The 22260-nt window shown below is 36.4% G+C and overlaps 1 protein-coding gene across 1 annotated transcript in view; it reads right to left on the reverse strand.

The window, feature by feature from the left end:
- OCA2 (OCA2 melanosomal transmembrane protein) overlaps nucleotides 1–22260 on the reverse strand; it is a 198625-nt gene that overhangs the window by 20979 nt on the left and 155386 nt on the right. Inside the window, exons 22-23 of the mRNA XM_062628602.1 lie at nucleotides 19988–20081; nucleotides 8185–8278 (exon numbers count right to left, since the gene is read on the reverse strand). Coding sequence (XP_062484586.1) covers nucleotides 8185–8278; nucleotides 19988–20081 — 188 coding nt within the window. The remainder of the gene's footprint in view (nucleotides 1–8184; nucleotides 8279–19987; nucleotides 20082–22260) is intronic.

Consider the following 22260-nt stretch of genomic DNA (forward strand, 5'->3'; position numbering starts at 1 on the left):
CCTAGATACAAAACTAAAATATATGTGTGTTTAGGCAAGTGAATAAAGCCTTGCATCCCAGCTGGGAACTCCAATGGTATTTTAGATGATCAGCTCTTATCACATCAGGATTTTTAATTCAAGCTGAATCCCATCTTTGGGTAAACTGTATCAAGATACTCCTGTTATATGAAGATTAGCCAGAATAAAATTCTATTGAAATAGCGCATTCATTCGCTTTTTTTTTGTTCTACATTTTTCTGGAATAAAAATAACCCTGAAAATTTAGTGCTTGAATTGGTCAATAGTATTTGAAAATTAATTAGAATGGTTTGAAGACTAAATTATTTCGAAGTTGGTGTGTGTTTGATCTACTTGTTTTTTAGTTGAAGTGTTAAATAAAAAATTGAAATATCAACTTTTAATTAAATACACTGTATCAATGTAGAATTACACTCAGTTACTACGCCTTTCATAGACATACCCCATGCATGCATAAATTCCACTAAAAATTGTCAAGATAAATTAATAATTTTACCCTTTAGCTCTCATGAATCAGGAAGTAGTAAAAGCGATGTGTCATGTACCAGTATTTCTTTTTCATATGTGCTACAGTGCAGCCTTTGTGTAAGAGCTGGTAAAAATGAGCTATACATATATGGTTTACAAAAGGTGCACTTTGCATCATTTAAGTTTAAGATACAACACTATGGGTTTATTTTTAGTCATCTGAAAGAAAGGGACTTCAAGCAGTAATTCTCATCAGGAGATATCCCTTTAATATATAAGAACAAGTCTTCCCTTTTCCTCTCCACTGACTGCAGAAGAAACACAAATGAATAGGCTGAATTAAATGGATGAACTCAGGTATGATGAGTCACATTTCGAGTCAAGTATTCTATTTCTAACAGTTGTCCTGCTGTTTACAAGGAAAACGTAGAAAATTCTGGAGTAACAATACCATAAGGGAAAATCTGTAACTTCTGTGAGGTGAAGGTTCGCCCAAGAGGTGACCAGAAAAGTCACCAACCAGGGTAAACTTCTTTTAAAGTAATATCATATGATTTATACTGATAAGTTTAGGTACGCGGTTTTTTGTGCTGTGTCTTACTACTCAGTATACAGCAGGCAAAACAGCCTACAGACACTGCTTATGCTGGTAAACAATCTGATTTTAAATTACACTGCAAAGCTGCCATGGCCCTGAAAGTACCATAGACCACACTGTATGTGCACAACTTCCCCTCCATTTGTTTTAGCAAATGGTGAATTTTGTCTATAGTCATCTGCATTAAAAAGGAAATATAATATTTTTTCTATATTACAAATAGTTCAGAATTTAGCTTCATTTCTGAAAAGTATTTTCAGATTTTCTGCATAATCAGAAAACTTAAATTTCAAAACCTGTAATTCTGCTCCATTTGCAACAGTAATTATGACAAGTGCTGGCTTATCACACTTTCCTTAATTCTTTCAGTAGTGGTTGTTGATTGTATTTATTAATAGTCATACTCACTATCTCAAAACTTATGGAAAAGGTGGCCAGTCATTTTGAGTTTATTTCTGTCTCTTCCTATCTGAATAGTCATAAAAACTAATATTTTTATGGTTTTTTTTTTTTCTGTGCCTACAAAAGCGTCAATTATTTTTAACCTCTAAACTAAGGGAAGGCACATTATCTGTCACTGAAATTTTGAGTTTGACATCAATTAAAGTTCTCCCATTAAAAAGGAGTTATTAGAACAACATGAAGACTTACACAGTCAATCTGTCAAAAGATATTCCTGAAAAGCCTTCAAAAAAAAACCCATCTTACTTGTCAAATACACACAATTTGTAGGTGTCAGACTTTTAACTTCAAAATTAAATCTTAGACATCCCAAAGAGCCTACCTTGCTCCCTTGTCCATGACAGGTAAGAGCAATTTTATTTTTTTTTAATATTACCCTTAAGTAATAAAATGTGACAGATCGTGCGCTATACAGAAATACTGCCACTATATTAGCTACTAGACCAAATAATCCATACTGTGATAGGTCTAAAAATGAGACATAATCTAAGATGTCTTCCAACCCTAATTATTCTATGATTCTATGATTCTATTCTCTCAGGGATTTTATTTAACTGTATAATACAGAAAATATTATTTTCACTAATATACTGATGACCGCCTTCTGGTTGCAATAGTCAATGGAAATAGTGCATAGAACTATTAACAACAATGTGAAGTCTTCTGAATTAAAGTAAGAGACTACCAATTACAATGAGTACTCACTAATACAGGAAAAGCAGAGGGCTCCGTAAACAATAAACCTGTATTTGACTGTTCACCCAGTCTCTGCAAATGGGCTTTGCTATAAACACCCTTCATCAATATGTTATATATAAGAAATACAACAGATTTTTTTATTATTATTATTTTTTATTTTGCTGGGTTTTGGCTTTCACTGTTTTGCAGTGTTTCCTACGTTTTTAATGGTCTCAGTTTTGGTTTTATATCATCTCCCTGGTTTGATTATTCATAACTATACTACTCACCTTCTTTCTTTTAACATTTTATATATCACTATCACTACAGAAAAACCTCCTTTTGTTGCTGAGATGAGCATACTTTTCAGACTTAAAAATCTCATTACACTGGGAAAAGAAAAATGGAATGCTATTTCAAAGTGAATCCCCTCCAAGACACATGAAACAAAACATGAAACAGTAAACGGGGTTCCCACAAATAGTGGGGACAGTATCTGAGAAGCAATCAGATTACTTTTTTCAAACAGTCCAACCAGCACCTGAGTAAGGCAAATTTTCACAGCTATTTAACAAACTAAACAGTGTTTCAATACAGCTTCTGCATTTGCTTTTCGAAAGGCAAGTATCTAGGCCAAAGCAGAAATTTAGAACCTTCCTGGAACACACTAAAAATAAGACAAAAATGGTAAGATCAATTAAAGCTTATATAGTAGCCAGACTTTCTAAGAGAGAAATTGGAAAAGAGATGAAAAAAAAATCTTAAAGCATAAAGAAGTTGTGAAATACACATGGCTGTGAAACCACTGTAAAAAGGAAAAAAAAAAAAAAGGCTTCCATCAAGTTCTATATATAGACACAAGTCTATACACAGAGAGCATATTCAGCAAGATTGTTATTAACTCATTTTTATTTCTTTATGAATGGTCGTAATGCATGGCTGCCAGAAGTCAGGATCTGATCCGACCACCTGATTGACAGAAAACACAGCTCTTACGGTTTGTGCAAGAGAAAGAGCCTTTGGTTCAGCTCTGCCAACCTCAAACCTAACCTCGGAATGATTAACTACTTCTGGGCCAGATGTCACCCAAGACCAAGTAAGAAGCCACAAACAGTCAAATTTAGTTGTCTGTGAACATACATTTTAACCTACAGGGTAGGATCAACTGTAAGTCTCAAAGTTCTCTCCCAGAAAGTCAGAGGGAAAGGGGTTTATACCTCACTGGTGCATCAAGCAGAGTAAACAGATGACTTCTAGAATAAAATAAATCATGGAAGGAAAACAGCTTGTACCCTAATTAAGAAAGTAACAAGAGTATCTCCTTTCTAAAGAGAACAGCAGTTTCCACTGAAAAATGAAGTCAGACTAGACTGATTGAACCCTGATGGTCCCAGGGAGGGGGGAGGGCAGAACAAGAGCTGATGTGATTTCAGAAGTAATCTGCACATTTCAGAAAACTATACTTGTAACAGCATAGACTTGCTGCTTTATTTTTTCTTTTTCAAGTTTCTGTTACATTTCTCATATTCTACCACTGTAAAAAATACACCAAAGTTTTCCCACATTTGTGTAAACATCTTTTTATAAACAGTTTCTCAACCAAGTAAGCTGCAATGAAGATTTTGCATTATTAGATTCCCCTGCCCCTCTGGCTTTGTATAACATACAGCTCTTTTTCCACTACACAACACACAGGTCCACTGGGTACCACATCTATAAAGAGCAGACCTTTTCCTTTTCTATGTGCTACATAAACCGAGATGGTAACAAGAAGGAATTCAATCCAGCTGTTAGCTCCAAGACATGGTGTGGAAAAGCAGCAAAGACAGTTTCAATCCTACTTCTGTTCTTGCCAGGAATACTCCTCTAATCTTAGCTATCAAAACAAGCTGGCAATATGATGTAGGCATGATCACCAGGGAGTGCAGTCATTCAAAAGAAACTATAGATACTCTGTCCTCTCTTCTCACATGGATGTACTCACAGCTTGTAAGGCACTAGCAAACCTTTCACTTAATGATCTTCAATGAAACAAGTACTAAACCACAGTGGCAGCAGAGACATAGACACACTAACTCTTGACACATAGCCTAAATTCTCATTAGCACTATTGACGTTGATGAATTATCTGGGAAAATAATGTACTGACCTCTTTTAACTACAGAAAAATATCTCTGATTTAATAGGCTCCAGCTTTTTTAAAATGTAAAATCATGACATGCCTCAAAAGCATAATAGTACATATGACCTTCATTTCGTGCCTTTTAGCATTTAACAAAAGCATATTTACCTCAATGCAAAACCAGAAAGGCTTCAAATGAACTCCTGCCTTAATGCTGCAGAAGTTTAATCAGCTACAGAATCTTCATATTTTCAGTCCAGATGCCCCTAAAACTGGATAAGACCTATTTTAATTATACCTTATATCTAACCATGAAATTCTGTACATTGAGATACAGTACAACTGAAACTAGCTTTAATGGATCTGGTGGAAATTAAACTCAGTGAAATGAAAAATTAGGTAATCTATTTACCTTTTAAAAGCTTGCTAGAAAGCTGAATATTCCTAGCTGATTTCATCCCATATTAGTAGTGGTAAAATATGAATCCTCATGGCCAGACATGTCAACAAAGAGTATTTGTTTAAAATCCATCACCTACCAGTGAAAAATTGTTCCCTGAAGATTTTTCTACTAATTCATTTTTTAAGTTTTTATATGGCTTCTATTTAAAGAGACTCTGAAGAAGCAGTACACTGTTCTTTTGGCTGTGGATTTTCAAATCCACTCTTAGGCACAAATTATAATCTGCTACTAAAATCCTGGGCTTTGTTGATGCTTTAGGAATCTTTTCATAAAAACATGATTCTGTTCATTTAAAAAGAAAAAAGAAAAAGCATAGTGTGAAAGTCTCACAAAGCACTTCCCAAAACCTTTCCATCTCACCCACATAGATGTAGTAAGATTTTTGTCTTCTCTTCAGCTTTCTTTACAGATTATTAGAAAAAGAAATGCAAAAGCATTCGAGTGGTCTAAACATGTCTATAAATAAATTTCTTACTGCAATATCCACTTATGTAACAACTATCATAGATCTGTAACTTGAAAGCGGTGTTAATTCAGAAAACTTGTACAGACTTGTCATATGCAAAGAACTATGGAAACAACAACATGCTACTGGGGCCTCCTTTACAGGCACAGCACTTCCAGCATATGGGCCTGAGCTGCTTGGAAAGTGAGAATGGGAAACCAGAGCGGGCTGTCTTCCCCTTACATCCAGCCATGTCTAGCAGTCTGGGAGGACTCTTGATCCAGGGAAGGAAGCAACTAAATGTGCCCCTGGAGAGGGACCTTCCCTGGGATACTAGACTTCTGGCAAACTACAGCATTCATCTCCATTCAGGCGTGCACACCCTGGCACAGGATTTCTTCGGCTAAAGGCATTCCAGATAGAAGCACATCAGGCTCATCATACCACAGCATTCAAGGCACGTTATCACAGCTGACCTCCTCTGACTCTGGCTGAGCAGCCAAACAGCATTGTACAACACACCAGCTGGGCTGCCACTGCTCCCCTCTTAAAAAAAGAGAAGAGGAACCATGAACCACACCAAATGCCACTGTGCAAAGACACATGCAGGAAAGGTTATGAGCCTATCAGCCCCCTTACAAGATACAGAGCCTGGTTCTTGCTTTTCCTTTCCTCTCCCTACACTAAGAGTCATGATGACTTGCACCACAAGGCACCCACAACTTCCAAAGCCTCTCCACTCCTGTTGTGTCAAGGTTACTCACCAGACATGCTTAGCAGCCCTGCCCACATCTGCCCAGACTTCCTCCTCAGACCACCCTGTCAAAACGTGGTTTGCAGAAAGAGCATGCAGGTAGGGATAAAGACTATGGGAGGTAGCACACTGTGCTGTATGTCCCGCACCTGGGAACAGGCATGTCAGGGGTTTCCGGCACAGAGACACCCGAGAAGGACAAAACAAACAATACTAGCGCAGGTTGCACAGAAGACATCTAGCAAAAGTAAAGCAGCAGAGGGCCGTCATCTCCCCACACATGGTATCCATGACTTTTCCCTGGTGAGTCAAAGGGATTTGCAAGATAAGACACTAACAAACTGGCAGAAGCATAGCAGAGGACCCTCACTAGGGATGTGAAACGTAATGAGTGATCCTGGCAAAACAGGGAAGAAATGCAGACAGATCACTTCATGCATTGAGACAATCTTCATATATAAAATTAAGCAAGATCAAAATCCTCAAGGGATACATGTAATACATGTAATGCCAGGAGAAGCCTCAGAAAATAATGAACTGGAGCACATTCAACTGAAACAAATATTTTCCTGAGACAAATTGTGAAGGAGCTCATGATCTGCTGGCTCAGTGATTGAGAAGAAGCCGGAAAATTAGGCTTTTGTATTCTTTTTGCTAATTAATAGCCATTGCTATCTGCCTGTGACCACTCTGGATTCAGTTCTCACGTCTTTGCTTGCAACATCTACAGCCTTCCCTAGTAATCATTTCCACTGAAAGCCTATGTATAGAAGATAATTTCATAACGTATGTACTGTCTTTAACCTTCCCAAAGAATAGTCCAGTGAACACTGCTGAAGAGACTTAAAAAAGAGAGGCTTTAAATCCTTGTTTCTGCTTAGGTACTCTGTCAGTGTCATGGAAGCATTAAGAACAAATCTACGTAGAAGACATACTGCTGCATACAAGTTAAGTCCCCAGATGACAAGCTGAAAATCTGAAGTTGAAACATGAACAATCCACAGCTCCATTATTGCTGCATCACCATATTTTTTGTACAAGGGCTTGACTTCCAAGAAGTCTGTTAGCTATCACTGTGTATTATGTAAGACTGTACTGCAGTCCCAAAGGTCCTGACAACCAAGACTTTCATTTGATAGGCATTCTGTCTTTCTACATCATATCATCAGAAGACTATGTGCAAAGACTTAAACTGCGCTCTCAGAAGCACATGCTTCTAGCAAGAGTTTTAGCAAGAACAGTTCAGACCACCTTTCTTTTTAGGATTAGCATTGTCTCTATTCCAGATACTCCCATATAATAATCATATTAATTACACAGGATTGAAGGCTTTGAAGTAACAATACAAAGGAAAGCTGGTAGAAGTGAGAAATTAAAATCAAAACTATAAGAAAAAAAGAGAAAAAAATATTGGAGTGAACTTAACAGTATCCTTTGCCCTAAACATGCAGAAAAATAAGCAAGGAATTATGCTTTAGATAAATCAAGTACACTTTAACTTCATGTCTAGTCCTCTGCCAGTTTCCATTTACAGCTTTCAATCACAGTCTCTAAAACTGGAGGAGTTTGGAAAAATATTAAACTGCTGTATGCATTAAGTTCACCTGGTCCCTTAAAAACCTGCAAAGGAACTTCCACTATTAAATAACAATTATTAATTATTAATTAAATTATTATTATTAAACAACAACTTGACCTGTTACTAGCTGCACATCACACTTTCACTCTTAGATGCTAAATATTTAGTCAAAAGAAGTAGTTGCTTTTGGATAAATAGGTTTGCTCATGGGATAGTGAAGTGAAGTCCCAGTCTAAACTGGGACATTCCACTTTTTACTGGCAGTGGAATTTTGTGAAAATATGCAGATGAGAAACTACATTTAAAATATTAAATAACAAAGCAAGAATTTAGTGTCATTACAGAGCTTAGGGTAAGTTAAGGGTGATCAAAGCAGTAATTTCTGAAGTTTTGTTTCTTCTGTGGTTCCACACCTTTATGCATTCTATCCACAGTATGTAAAAATATCTGTCCTCCACCCTCATTTCAGTTGCCAAAACCAAATTAGGAACAAATTTTATAGACATTTTCTCCAGATTGTCTCCTTTGAGAATCCGTTGTTTGCCTAGAGAAAAATAAAATGACAGATTTAACAAAAGGAGTTTAAAATTGTACCTGAAAAACTCCATGAAAGAGAAGCCATAACCATGCTGTTCAGCAATTCCTGCACAAACAACATTCGCGGATGCTCCAATCAATGTTCCATTACCTGTAGTTCAGAAAGCAAATACAAGTTTAGAGTTTTGCTCTGCTTCTTACTCTTCTTCATTTATTCTGTGCTAAAGTCCTAAGATGTACTAGTTAGAAAAGAAAAATCAATTTCTCTTACATAGGGTTGAAAAGAAACATATAGACAGTATCTCCACATCCTATAAATAGCTTCATGCTTTGAAATGTAAGCCTAGTATTATTCTCTGATTCTGCATAAGCCAGAAAAAAATAGTGAAGGAACATAATACCAATCCAGCAGTTGTCAAAATGACACCAGGTACTTGCATTCAGAGAAACTTGCTGATTTATGTTTTTACATAAAAGAAGGCACCATCAGAAGAGCTGGGAAAAAAGGGTAAAATGGTTTGAGGATACTAAGAAAAAATGATGGTTTTTTTCCTTATACAAACATGATGTTGATGAATTAGTGTCTTTTTTATAGAGAGGGTAACTAATAGCTAAAGTATGTTTTTTAACAGAAATCTAAAAATAAGTGGGACAATGGACAGGAATGGATCTGTTCAACATCTCTCTGTTAAAGCAAAAGGATCAACACAGATACAGTTTGCTTACCAAACCACAGTGGTTCTTTAATACATAAAGGAACATACCTTTATATACTGAATTTCACCAAATTACATTGTACAAGTCCCCTTAGGAGAGGAACACACCAAAGGAAAACAATATGACATGTTCAAAATGGGCACCTATCCTCTTGGAAGAGCTATGTACTTCTCCTAAGCCTTTTCAGTAACTGTTTCTTGCTTTTCCCTTTCTCTCCCTACACAGAGGGACAATCTGTGTTTTCTCTAAACTTTTAACAATCTGGCAATGATGTAGAGAAGTCAGGTATTCAGAACTCAGAAAGACCGAACCATTTTCTATAGCTTTCCCATGAGTCATACCTCAGACTTAAGACTTAAGAAATGCTGTATACATGACTTCCACAAAGCAGATGTCTTCGGCAAATGTTTCTGATCTAAGGCGTGACTCAGGATGTGACAGTGACTCCTACATTTTTTTCCTTAACTGAAATTTTGAACAGAAGAGTCAACAATCTAGGAGAATTTCTTTATACTGTGGCGAGTCATCTCTTTTGCCATACATCACTACATTAACAATCCATTATTCTGAGCATGTCTTCCTTTGCTCCCATTGGCATATAGTTACCCTTCTCATTTTGGCCCTGCTCAGTGGAGACTCTTCTGGTCTTACTTTGAGAGAAACCAATCAGAAGGAAATTAATGCTCCAGTTAATTGTTTTGACTTAACAAATGTTTCAGGTCACCCAGAGATCAGTTTACCAAATAATAGGTCAGAATAAAGGCAGAAGGATTATTGCCTTAAGTGCACACAAAATGAGCAGACTTCTAAAAATATTCTTAAAACATAATAAAGCACTCTTAAATTCAAATAAAATGAAGTTACAAACTTCAGAAGTAAGGAAAAGGAGAGAAAAGATGTGATGTGGGAGGAACATTGGAGGAAGGAAGGGTAGGAGAAAAAGCTTGATTATAATAATTTTGATCCCAGTTTGGATTGACAGCCATACCAGTGTCAGCAGATACTGAGATACAGGTTCTTGGCTGTCCATTCTAGGGAGAGAGCAACAACTTAGAGAAACTACACCTATCCAAAGTCACCCAGGACATTTTTCTTTTTTTTTTCTTTTTTTTTTCTTTTTTTATTTGATGCCATGAAAGCCAAATTCCAAAAAGGCCTTCTGTGGACAAGATGTTTCCAATTGAGTACAAACAGAAAACATTATTCTTATTTACTCCAGGATAGTCAATTACTATCAACACAAAATAGGCAGCAAACAGATTTTCATCCTGGGGTAGAGATCTGAACATGGCTATCTGTTGTCTCAGGTGAGTGGCTTAAACAACACCTACTAAAGACAGGAGAGTGGTTTGGTTTCTCAGCAGTAACCTCAAACAGCTCTTCAGCTGATACCACTATGGACCAAGAAAGCTGAAATCTTACCATGTGAGATGAGAAAAGTATTCCCCTCATGCCTTGGAATCCCAAATATAAATTTTATTTTAAATATGTAATTGTCCTTCCCCCCACCCCTTCTTTTTTTCTCTGCCAGCTGTGCTGTTTCCTACTTGCCCTGGTTTTAGGGTTTTAATATTGGAAAGGAGCTATTGCTGGGTGCACAGGTCCTGTCTGTCCATGAGGAACTCTGCTTATGTTAGTGGAACTGCACATCAATAGAAGGATATATCCCTAAGGATGACAAAAGCATCATGGAGCATTCCCAGGAGATACCAAGGGCTATTTGTGACCTAGGCTTCTTACCATACACAGTGAAACACTTACATGTTTCAGTTATGAAGATGACTAACCTTACTACAGGACCAGAAACCTTTAAAAAATAGTGTCTAGCACTGGTCATTAGGAACTGCATAGCTCGTCTTACCTTCTCTTTGCCTCAAATAATATTTTAGTTACTTTAATGCATGTTAAAAGATATGAAATTGAACTTGGAACATCAGTGCTCCTCATAGTCTCTGTCATGAGGAAGCCAAGACACAAAATCTGTAGTTTAAGGCAAAAACAAACCAAGTGAATATAGCCTGATGTTATTAGAGGAGTCAGGCAGCAACACTTGAGGAATTTTCAATTCCAAAACTAATCAGTAGACTACAGCCTCCAAACATCGCATAAGAGGCTTCTGCTCAATATGTAGCACAATCAGACATCACTGTCGGAATAATATTCTTGTAGACAAGGAAAATCACTCTGGCTTCAAATTAAAGAAAGAGAACTGAAACCACACTTTTCCCATGGCCGTGACTAGATACAGTCAATTTCTCCAAATGGCACACATTCTCCTATGCTATACATAGGCTGTAGTAATGCCTTCATGTAATGAAGTATTATGGAAAGAGTTTCTGTATCAGCAGTGAATTTACTCCCCAAGTAGATCTCACTTGAGAAGAAATTGTCACCTTAAATGTTATCTGAAAGGAGCAGCATTTCTTTTCCAGTTATTCAGAGTGTGTGTGCAGTTTAATGAGGTACTGGCTCAGCAGGTTTCAAAGAACTACAGTGCAAACAGAGACAAACTTTTGTTTCTCTTCCCAGGAACATCTGTCTCCTCAGCAGATATTTAACTCAGTAGTGAAACAGCAACACTATGACATCCAAATGACAGAAAACCCAAGACCAGGTTAATGCGCATGGAAACCTACACACATTAAATGAATTCCAATTGATGCAAATGAAAAACAAGCATTTTCTAGGACTTCACCCAATCTTGACTTCATGTTTACATCATTTCACTCTTAAGAATATCTAAGTTTAAAAGCATAGCAAAGACGCTTGCTTGTTTGTATGCTCAAAATGTAACAACACACAAGTAAACTGTATCAAAGAATAACTTTGGAACAACCAATATGTTTTTAGAACTCCTATTGTAACTTTTTTTGATTACCCTTTCTGTAACTCATCCTTTATCACAAGGCAGATGGTTATTAAGAAGCTGGATTCATTGCAATTAATTAAACGGTATATTTCTAACATCGATATTGAATGATATGTATGAAGTAAGCCATACATTTTATCCTGCATATCAATTCCACCTTTTATTCTTGGTAGACTACATGCACTGTTTTCAATACTAACTGCACTTAATAATTCATAAGCGTGAATCAAGAAAGACCTTTTTATAATGAAAAAAAAAAGAAAAAAAGAATCTCATTTTGAAGTGTGATCATAGAAAGATGCAGATATGTCACTTGAAGACCTGCTGTTGCTGCCTAGGCTACAGAGAAGATGATGACAGAGGAGGGTCCTCACAGATCATATTAGTTTTTCCATGAAACTGCCCTAACTTTGCACAATCATTGCAGAAACACAGTAAAAATTCTTCTACTGTTTCTGTCCAGCAAAGGTGATCTAAAAGTATCTGATATTTCTCAAAGCAAATTACTTTGAGTATCTTTAGGGAATGTGAAATCAACTCAAAGTATAAGAAAGTATTTGTCAGTTTTGGTTAAGGATAAAGCTATCAAGAAAGATCCAAAACCAAACCCCACAAACTAAACCATGCCTTTGAATGTCCAGCTAAGTTAAAGGTACAAACAGGAAAATGTTAACAAGGTTTGGTAAGCCTGAACTTACTGCAGTATCCACTAGCCCTGCTTCTTCCAGCCTTCTGCTTCCATTTGTAGCTACTTCTCAACCCATTGTTCAGCCATACCCTCTGCTACATCACTCCTTCAGAGACTGCCAAATTCACACACAAAACCTGCACATCGCACATAATGCACTTCTCTTGGGCCCAGATAGCCTCTCCCTCAGCATAAAGAGTTTGCCCAGACAACTATAATCTGCAATGCGCTGAAAAATCAATGCTGGGATAACTGATTAAGCTTACTAAAGGAAGGGCTGGAAAATCGGAGCAGAATCTTAACAAGAAAAGACAGAGTTTGAATCAGTAACATATTTCCTCTCGCTTAAGCCTCATTCTCAGTTTGATTTTCACTTCTCAGCAGCACATCTATTATATCTCAATACCTTTAGTTCTCAGGAATCCCTTCGGTATCTCCCTCTCAAAAGCAAGCCTAACCCTTGGGTTTGCTGCATTAATATGATTGCCTGGAAAGACCTCAAAGTGCCTGGCAGGATTAGTGTTTATTACTCAAAGCACTGAAAAATCAAAGGGAAGGGATTATCATTAATAAAGCTATTTGGCCTAAAATGAGCAGCCTTCATGAACAGAAACTTTCTCAGATACGAAGGAGATAGTACCTTGTGCAACAGCAAGCTTAAGACTGGATTGTTTATGGAAAAGTTCTTCTTTGTTATGAGCACTACAGACCACTTCCCCTCCACATGTTCTCATGGCGGATAAGTTACTACACGTGTGCTTAACAGGCAGACTTTCTGCATTTCTATTCTGTATATCTGGATAGCTAATGCAAAAGCAAAACAACTATCTGTTTTCATGTCAACGCAAGCCTTGAAAACAGCTTTTCCCTGGCCTCGATTGGACAAACATCTGTGGTGGGCCCAGTTTTACACAGGCACAGCTGTTGACACAGCTTTCTCCAAGACAAGGGTTTTCCATCTGAAACTAGGAGTTTGCTACAGAGTCATGAATAATTTTAGGGTAAGGATTCTCAGTCCTGCTTTTTGCTGTAATCAGTGTCAAAACAAACTTTCCTGAAGGAAGCTTGTTTCCCAGCAATTTTGAAGAGAAAACTCTGTGTGGTCTCCAATGTGCTTTACATCATTAAATAAATGTAGACCAACACGTGTGACTTCTTTCCGTATCGTATTCTCTACTGAAGCACAAACTGAACAAATGCAACAAATCTGGCTGCAGAAGTACACACTGGATAGTTGTGGTTTTGAGCAGCATTACAGGAAGCAGCCTTCCAGCTTTCAGATATTTTCTATTATTTCACAAAAATCTAATCTTCTGTTTTGCTTCTTGCCTCATTAAACAAAGCTATTTATGTTCATCTGTTAAATGTCTACAAGTTTTGAATATTTTTTTAACAGTGTAAAAGTCTTGAATATCCTTCAGTATTTTTAATGTGCAAATTAACAAGCCCTGGATAATTAAACTTTGCAATAAATAAAGAGCTACAGAATCAAGGCCAATTAAACCATTAACAGTCCCTAAACTAATAAGGAACTTCATGTCATAGGAAGTAAGGGGGAGAAGGCATGCATGAACTTATTCCACATTGCTGTATGTTATAGATTGCAGTTTTATGACGCAAATATTTTTTTATTTTACTGATTCGGAAACATTCTGAACAGAGTGTTTCTGCACAAATGCATACACATGGACTTTTTAGAACAGAAAAAGTGTTAGAGTATTTCTAAATTCTATTTTGTAATAGAAAAATATTTTAAATCAAAGTTTGGCATTAAATCAGAAGAGTTCATTGAACTGCATTCAATCCAACATTTTTAATGAGGTGAACTTTACCATTTTTTATCACCACTGCTGTGCAGAACAGTTACTCTTAAGTATTGTACTATTCAAACTTCATTTTTGCTATGAGAAGAAAAGGTGAAATTTAAATTTGTCACTTTTCTACTAGAAGTGAGAAATAAATGAGGCAAATTGCTGAACTTCCTGCACTTGTGACTTTAAAGACACAAATAAACTCATATACTTCTTTCAAATCCAGACATCTGTGAAAGAGACATAAAACCTGAGGTGATCACTAAAGGCACTTCGCTCCTTGAAGTCAACTTACCCAGTACAATGGTAAAATAAACTAGTATAAGGAGGGATAGCATCAGCTGTGTGTTCTGACATGCCATTCCCTCATGCCCTGAAGCACATATTCAAGTAGGTTCCATTTAAAGTTTTTAATGCTGCACACAAGTCCCAGTTTGCACATTTTTTAATACATGATTTTTAGGTTCGGAGACTAGAACAATGTCAGCATAATTTCACAGCTTCTCTATATGTAGCATTATTAAGGACCAAATATAGAAAAATAGTTCCACATAGAGAAACCTGGCATAAAAGTACATTATTTAACTTTATCATAACTCACTTTGAAGCTGAGCAGACCAAGGAAATTTTACTAAAAGAAAACAAAACAGTGTCCCTCCATTAAGTTATTTTAGAATTATCATTTCCTGTAAATTCAGATTCTGTTTAATCAAATTTACTTGCTATTAAAGCCTACCTCTTATGTTTTGCTATGGTTCAAGTGTCTTGTTCAAAACAGAAATTCATAGCGTGCAGTTATTTTATACAGATGCATTTCAAAATTAACAGTAATGCAAGCATTATAATCATGTGATATTGATGTTTGGTATAAATTCTTTTCCTAAATCTAAGATTTACCATCCAAACTATAAACCCTCATCAGTACAGCTGAAAAGGCGTATACCCCATACAATTCACATTTCACCCTTAACAACATACATACATCTATATAAGCATGTGTGGCAAGGTAACTCTTTTTAATCTTAGAAATATATTCTTCCTGAGAAAAATCAACTAGGTTAAATATGGCTTTTTTTTTATTATTCTTTTCCAGATTAACTCAGTGCCTTAAAGCCAAGCAGGTCTCTGATGCAGCATTAATACAGAAAAAGGTACATCTTTCAAAGGTACACACTCGGTTTTAGCTGTTTTTACATTTCACTTTAACAGCTTTTTTCTGTATATCTTCCGTGCCACAGAGGATTATCTTCAGTAATCTTAAAGATTAGAGAATCTCTTTTAGCTGCAAGGACTCTGGTAATGAGCCTGGCTCTCATACCAAAGACTTCACAGCACTGTTGGACTTTAAGAACACCACAATGAGAAAGCATGAAGATGGCCCAGAGTTTGGAAAACAACAGCTGGATTTTTATAGAAGGTTACTGATTCTGCCTGTTCCAGAAAACAGCAACAGGACAGTTTGGGCATTCAAATATTGGAGGGAAAAGATGCCTTGTGTATATATCCAATGATGCAGCTCTTCATGCTACAACAAAACCCAAAACTTTCTGTTAATGCCTGAATGAGTTCTTTGTTAAGAACAAGTAATAATACTGCTATTTACTGGACAGTAATCACAGTTTAAGACCATTACTCATTTCCATCGTCGCTAACATCACAGAAACAATGCCAAGTATACTCAGAAAGTAAAATAGATGTTAGTGTAAGATATATAAAATACCTGCTGTATTTTGTTTCTAGATCTGCACAATTTAAAGGCACTAATGCTGCTAAAGACTGCACTGAGGTCTTTCAAGAGAAACTGAGACATTTCCTAAATTTCGTTATTAGTTTTGCCTGCCTTTCAAAGTAAAGAACAGCAACATTCTTTTCCTTTTGAAAGATCTCAAGTCACTCTCACTCCCTACAATACCACCCTTTCACTTGGGTGATGAGTTTTATATCCATAGAAAAAATACTTGTCTAAGTCAGGGTTGTCTCACCCACAAGACATATAAACTGAGCCCCAGGACTCCTCATTAAAAAGCTCCTTTGGAAATAATAGGAACTTTCAGTATCAGTGTCCTGGTTAAAAACAAGCTCAGGTAAATATATTCTCTCTATATTTTCCTACAGTTGCAAATACACATTGTATTGAGTATTCAATTACACAACAATTAAGTTCAAAACCAAAGCTGAATAATGCTCCTCTTAAATAACTGCTATATTTTGATGGCATGCATTCAGCTCTTGATAGCCATTTTAAATCTTTCAAATTGAAAAGTGTTACACAAATTTGACCTAGTGTAACTATAAAATAACTTCAAAGGACCTACAGTTGTGCTTTTTCCATAATATTAATTATTATATATTTTAACACAGTTTATGTTTGATTGAAGGCTATTACTTTTCCTTCATATTGCAAAGAAGGGTTGGTTTAGAAATTTAAACAATACTCCTGTGTTTTTACCTTCAATGTGTCTGAAGCTTTAAAACCAGTTTAAGATATTATGGACCAGAGTCAGCAGAAATAAAAAATCAGTGATACTCTACTGTGCAAGGCCCTATCTGCACCAAGATACCTGATGAAGTGTGCCAAGAAATGGAATAGCTATAGCACTGGACCACTGAGAGAAATCCCACTATTTATCTACACTGTGGGATAGCTGTAATAGGTGTAATTAGCACAATATCCTGTGGATAATGGATTTTATTCACACCTGGGTTTTGACCCTGGAAGCTTAGAAGAAAGGTGCCAGCAGCCCTCTCCTGTCTCCTTTCTTGAAGTAATGCTTATAACCAAGATTGTGTGGCTGGAATAACACAGCTGTAGGCATCCTAGATTGCCTCTTTCGGCAGAATTGTGACAATGATGTTTCAGAAAAATATACAGAGAAGAAAAATACTGCAAAACTAGACACTGTAGAAAATACCCCCTTCAGACCACAGTAATAGTCACTACATCAGAGAAATACTTTTTGCACTTTTCTTCTCTAGCAACTAAGAACACAGAAGGTAGGAACTCTCAGATACGAATTCAATCTTTTTTTCCTCTTTTTTTTTCTTCTTTTTTTCAAAAACATATCTTTTCTAAATCATGAAAAAAAGAGATAAAAAGACAAATAAATGCCAGAGGTTTAAATGTCAGACGTAAAAAAACCCTTTCAAATAATATCTTAGGTATAACCTCTTCAGTTCGGTAAAGAAACTAGTTCTAAACAGTCTTAACTGTGTAGAAGTCTAGCTCTGAACAGTCCTAACAGGTGAATTCCTGAATGAGTATTTACTCAAATTGAGTTGAATCCTTTTTTCATGTGATTTTAAAACTCACAATCCAATAGAAGCAGTGCAATTAGAGCTCCTCTTGTTCTGAAATTTCTGTAGCTAACAATCTTCCTTTGTCCTCCAAAATTTCAGGGCAGCATTCCCTAGACACAATTGGAAAGTCTGGATACAACTCAGTCTCAAAAAGTAGTATAAGTCCACCATGTACTATAATAGGAAGCATTCATGACTACAGCCTTATTCAATGTCCTCTTGTGCAAAAGAAGTACAGGTGCAGATTTGTCAGAACACCTGTCTTTGGGAAACCAACTCAATTACTGAAGTTCTGCATATAAGGGGCCTGATGTGCTCTGCAGAGAGCATCTGGCAGTTTCAGTGGTTGAATAAATATTTGCCTCCCAGACATCCGCAGCATCAAACAGGGAGCCTGGGGCAACCAGACTCCTAACTTACAACTGAAGTTCTTACAGATAGTTGGGAAAAGTGTAATCCTAAATTTCCAGAACAAGAAAAATTACCATGTTTACTTCTTAATTATGTAAGATTGACATGACCTGAAGAAAACTTCTGCCAGAAAAGAACCAGCAAATTCTGAGGAAAACCCAACGATTTCAAAATTGTAACCATCCCACCAGGAACTGCCATGGCCACCACTTTCCTTGGTTTCCTTGATTAAAAGACAAGATTTTTTTATCCCTTCTCACTTTTAGAGACACATTTTATGCAGCAAAAAGCATCTATGTTCCCTTTACTGTGTTTACCTTGAACCCCAGTAATGCCATCAAATTACCAGAATTGAAGCTCTGCATTATGCAGTAAAAAACTAACCCTAAAATATGTAGTTATGTCTCTTCTACAAAATGTCTTATTTGCCAAGAGCCTTTCGTTACATAAGGAGTGATAAGATCTAGTCTTTTGCTATAAACCTCAATGCTTTCTTGGGGCTACAAAATATTTTCAAGAAAAAGCTTTTCCAGACTTTTCATACCTTAACAATACGATGTTTTGCATTAGATTTTGTTTGGACATGGGAAAGCCAGACGCATCATATTAATTTTCAGGCTAACACTCCTATGAGACCTTTGCCAGTATAACTCAGTGTATGTTCAGCTTTATCCTAATAGACCACAGTCTGGAGACTTTAAGCTTTTTCCTAATAATGATAATGATCTAACTTTTTATCCAAATATTTGGTGGAGTTTATCTGAACACCTGGGCACTTTGTATACCTCTCTAGTGCCTTTAATTTATATTTTTACTTTTGCCTCATAGTGCATATACACAGAAATCTCTCTTAATATCCTGGCAGCCCTTTAACGAATCAAATTAAAGGAATTTATGTTAAGATGAAAACTAATGTTTTAGGAAAATCAGCTGAGACTTGTAAAGGCTCCAAGGCTGGTGAAGTGACTCCCACACAGAATAAATCAGTATAACCTGGCCAACTTTATATTCCTTATGCCGTTTTATTCTTTTTTTTTTATCCTAAAGTTTAATGAAATCAGACTGTGTTGAGTGATTAGCAAATTGTGAAGAAAGATGATATCTTTATGGCAAATATCTATATAAAGATATGCTGATTATTCAAATCGCTGATTATTCAAATCACTGATTTTAAAGAGCAACAGATTAAAGTCACAATATAATGATGAGTTCAGGGATCAAAACACAGCCCAATACAATGTAACTAGCATTAAAATTCTCAGTAGTAAAAAAAATATATTAACTTCATTTCTCATTAAAGACATACATTTTAATTGCCCTTAGTACACTTGCTATTTGGAAACATTATAACACCTTCATAAGCCATTTGCAAAATATCAAAAAAATAATCAATAAACATTGATGTAATTAATTTAGTGATGAAATTCTGGGCCCATAAAACATACATGGTACATTTAGAATTAAAAAAAAAAAAATTAATGAAAGCATCTGCTTGTTTTGTGCTAATGCACTGACAATACAAGAAATCCAAGACGGGCACTAGCTCTCATTATTTGAGGTGTATTTCTTAAAGACTTTCAAAAAGGCTTGCTTTAGCATGAGGAGTGCTAAATAGGTCAGCAAATGGACACTCAAAACATTTCTGTGAGCCAGCCAGAAAAACTCTCAGTAACTTCTTTAGACTTTGAATCAAGCCTTCAGATGTCAGCTGTAACACATTTTCTGCAACTTTTCAATGAGCAATGGTGGTGTCTGTTCTGAAAACTAAATGTATCTTTGTATTTTCTCTCACAAAAGATCAGAACCCTATAAGCACCATCTGGACTGCTTCTTTATGAATCTGTACTTTATGCAGATATGGTCTTCAAACACAGACTGCAAAAATCCTATTGCAGAAGCAGACAGACACTGGGATCCTTATCCAGGAGTCCTTTGAAATCAAAAGGAACTGGATCAGGCCCTCCCTATGCTTTGTATAATAAAATCATTGAACCTATTATGCCAGTTTATACATACCATAATTGCATAGCTATTACCTTATGACAGCTTTCTGACATACACTCTTACCTCCAAGGCATGCACCCATGGCCAGTGAGAATATTAATGGTTTCATAGGCAAGTTAACATCAGGATCTTTACCCAGGTTGAGAAGTACAGGAATCTGTGGTTTAAAAAGAGAGAGAAATTCAGGAGACGTTATCAGCATAATATAAATAAAATTCATTAAATAAACCACCACCAAGTCCAAAAATAACTTGTGGGTGGTTGTTTTTTTCTCTTTTCTTTTTTTTCTTTTTAATTAGCATCTTTGCATCATATTCCCCACTGACTGTACAAGTCCCACAAACCAAAGAGAAGCTATCACCAAAGTAAGGCCAAGCCTGACACAGGTACTGCTGACAAAACTGAGGCTTTCTTAATGTTACAAGTGCTTCCCATCAGATCCTTCTAGTTCAACAGGAAACTGACAGTGACTGTAAATAAATTCCCTGTCCATTTCTTTATATCTATATCCCCTCTTGAAACCTATGAACCTTGAAACCTCATGAAACATATATCCCCTCTTCTTACTGGGAAGAGATGCCCAGACCTTCACAATTCAAGATGGCTGTAGACCATGTGTCACTAACTAAAAAATTCTGAAATCCTTGTTATAATCAAAAGCGTCTGAACTGTTAGGGAAAAAATGAATTCTTAAGCAGAACTGATATTTTACTTTTTATTCGAACATTATATTTACCAGAGAAAGTAAGTTTAGTTCACCGGGAAATATTTGTAAAATAAAATAAATAAAATAAAACTAAACTAATCTAAACTAAACTAAACTAAAATAAAATAAAATAAAAAATTTCATGTTAATTGAGAAAAATGTTTTGAGTTCAAATTAAGTGTGTAACTTCTTGGTTTGAAAGAAAGGTATAATCAGTACCTGTAGAAAAGGTCATTAGCAAGGGGAGAGGCAATAATGTTATTAGCCTGGTTTTCATGTGTACAGGGGTCTATGGGACCAAAAGGAAGAGAGAAAGAAGAAGTAACAGCCTAAGCAGGAAGGAATTATACATCTTAAAATCAGTGCTTTCTCAGAGTCCATGATTTTCAGTAGTGAATAGAGTTGGGACTTTTAATCCTCCAATTTGTCATCTGAAAATATTTCACAGGTCCCCCTCAAGGGGTGTGATCTCAGAAGTGGAACAGCTGCTTCCTGAAAAATGTTTTTACTTTGATGGCTGAGTGATGCTCAGCTTTACTGACTGTGCATGTTCTTTTGGTATGGAGCAATATATAGGCTTTATGAAGAATTAAAACCCTTTCCGCATCCCTTCTTCCAGTGCTGCTAATAATCTCTCTTAAATCCTGTAATTGATTAACCTAAATAAGTTAATGTCTAAACAATTATTCTTGAATTGTACGTTGCCTGAAGATGTCTATTTCTATTTTAAGGCCTAAAGAAGGGTCTGCATGCCCGATCTCCTGCCTGCGTTTTTTTTCCATTAAACGGTAATGGAAAATTTAATTTCTCCCCACCAACTGGTTGGTGGTTTCTCTCAAACTATCACTGTTACAACATAATGTCTGTTGTCATATGTATTTCAAAAAATGCTGTGCTTCAACATAACCCAAAATTTAAACAAACACAGAAATCACATGACAAGCTCAATCTTTGCTCAATCAAAATCAAGCATTTTCTCCTACTACATAATTTTGTCCAGAAAACCAAAATCGTTTATTTGGTTCCTCAGGATCATTTGCAAGTATCCTGATGTACTACAGTAACTCACTTGTTGCAGGACACAATCTGAGCCATGCAGACAAGCAATACCTTTTAAATTAGACTCCTCCTTGTGCTTGCCCTGCACGGCACAGAGAAGGTGGTTAGGCAAAGGAGATTAAAATGTTAATCCTATTTTCTTGCTTTGAGGTTGGTCCTGAAGCTGTTGCTAGCCAGCTCCCAAGCCCAGAGCAAGTAACACCATTTTCACACTTTGCTGGTGAAAACCATGCAGAAAGCAAAGCCCTACAGCCCTCCAGAAGCCCTCTCCCTAATTACAGCACTGTGAAGGACAGGGGAAGGGAGAAGTAAAACAGAGATCACAGACAGCAATTCCATAAGATGATTCACTGCTAGGTATTTGCAGCCACATATGCATAATACTCCCATCAGAATATTTGGTTCTCTGCTCAGTGAAGGAGCTCAGCATCAGGACCTCTGTGTCCTGTAATTCTCTACTGATTAAAGACAAAGAAACCCTCTAAAAGTCACTCAACAAAGGTTTCAACTCACTGTGTCTTCTTTTAAACACAAAAGTGCATTGCAATGTACCAAGAGAAGGTGCAAAACT

The sequence above is a fragment of the Pezoporus occidentalis genome, unplaced genomic scaffold (assembly GCF_034315485.1).
Source record: "Pezoporus occidentalis ecotype Australia unplaced genomic scaffold, CSIRO_AGI_Poc_V1 ctg32, whole genome shotgun sequence".
NCBI lineage: Eukaryota > Metazoa > Chordata > Aves > Psittaciformes > Psittacidae > Pezoporus > Pezoporus occidentalis.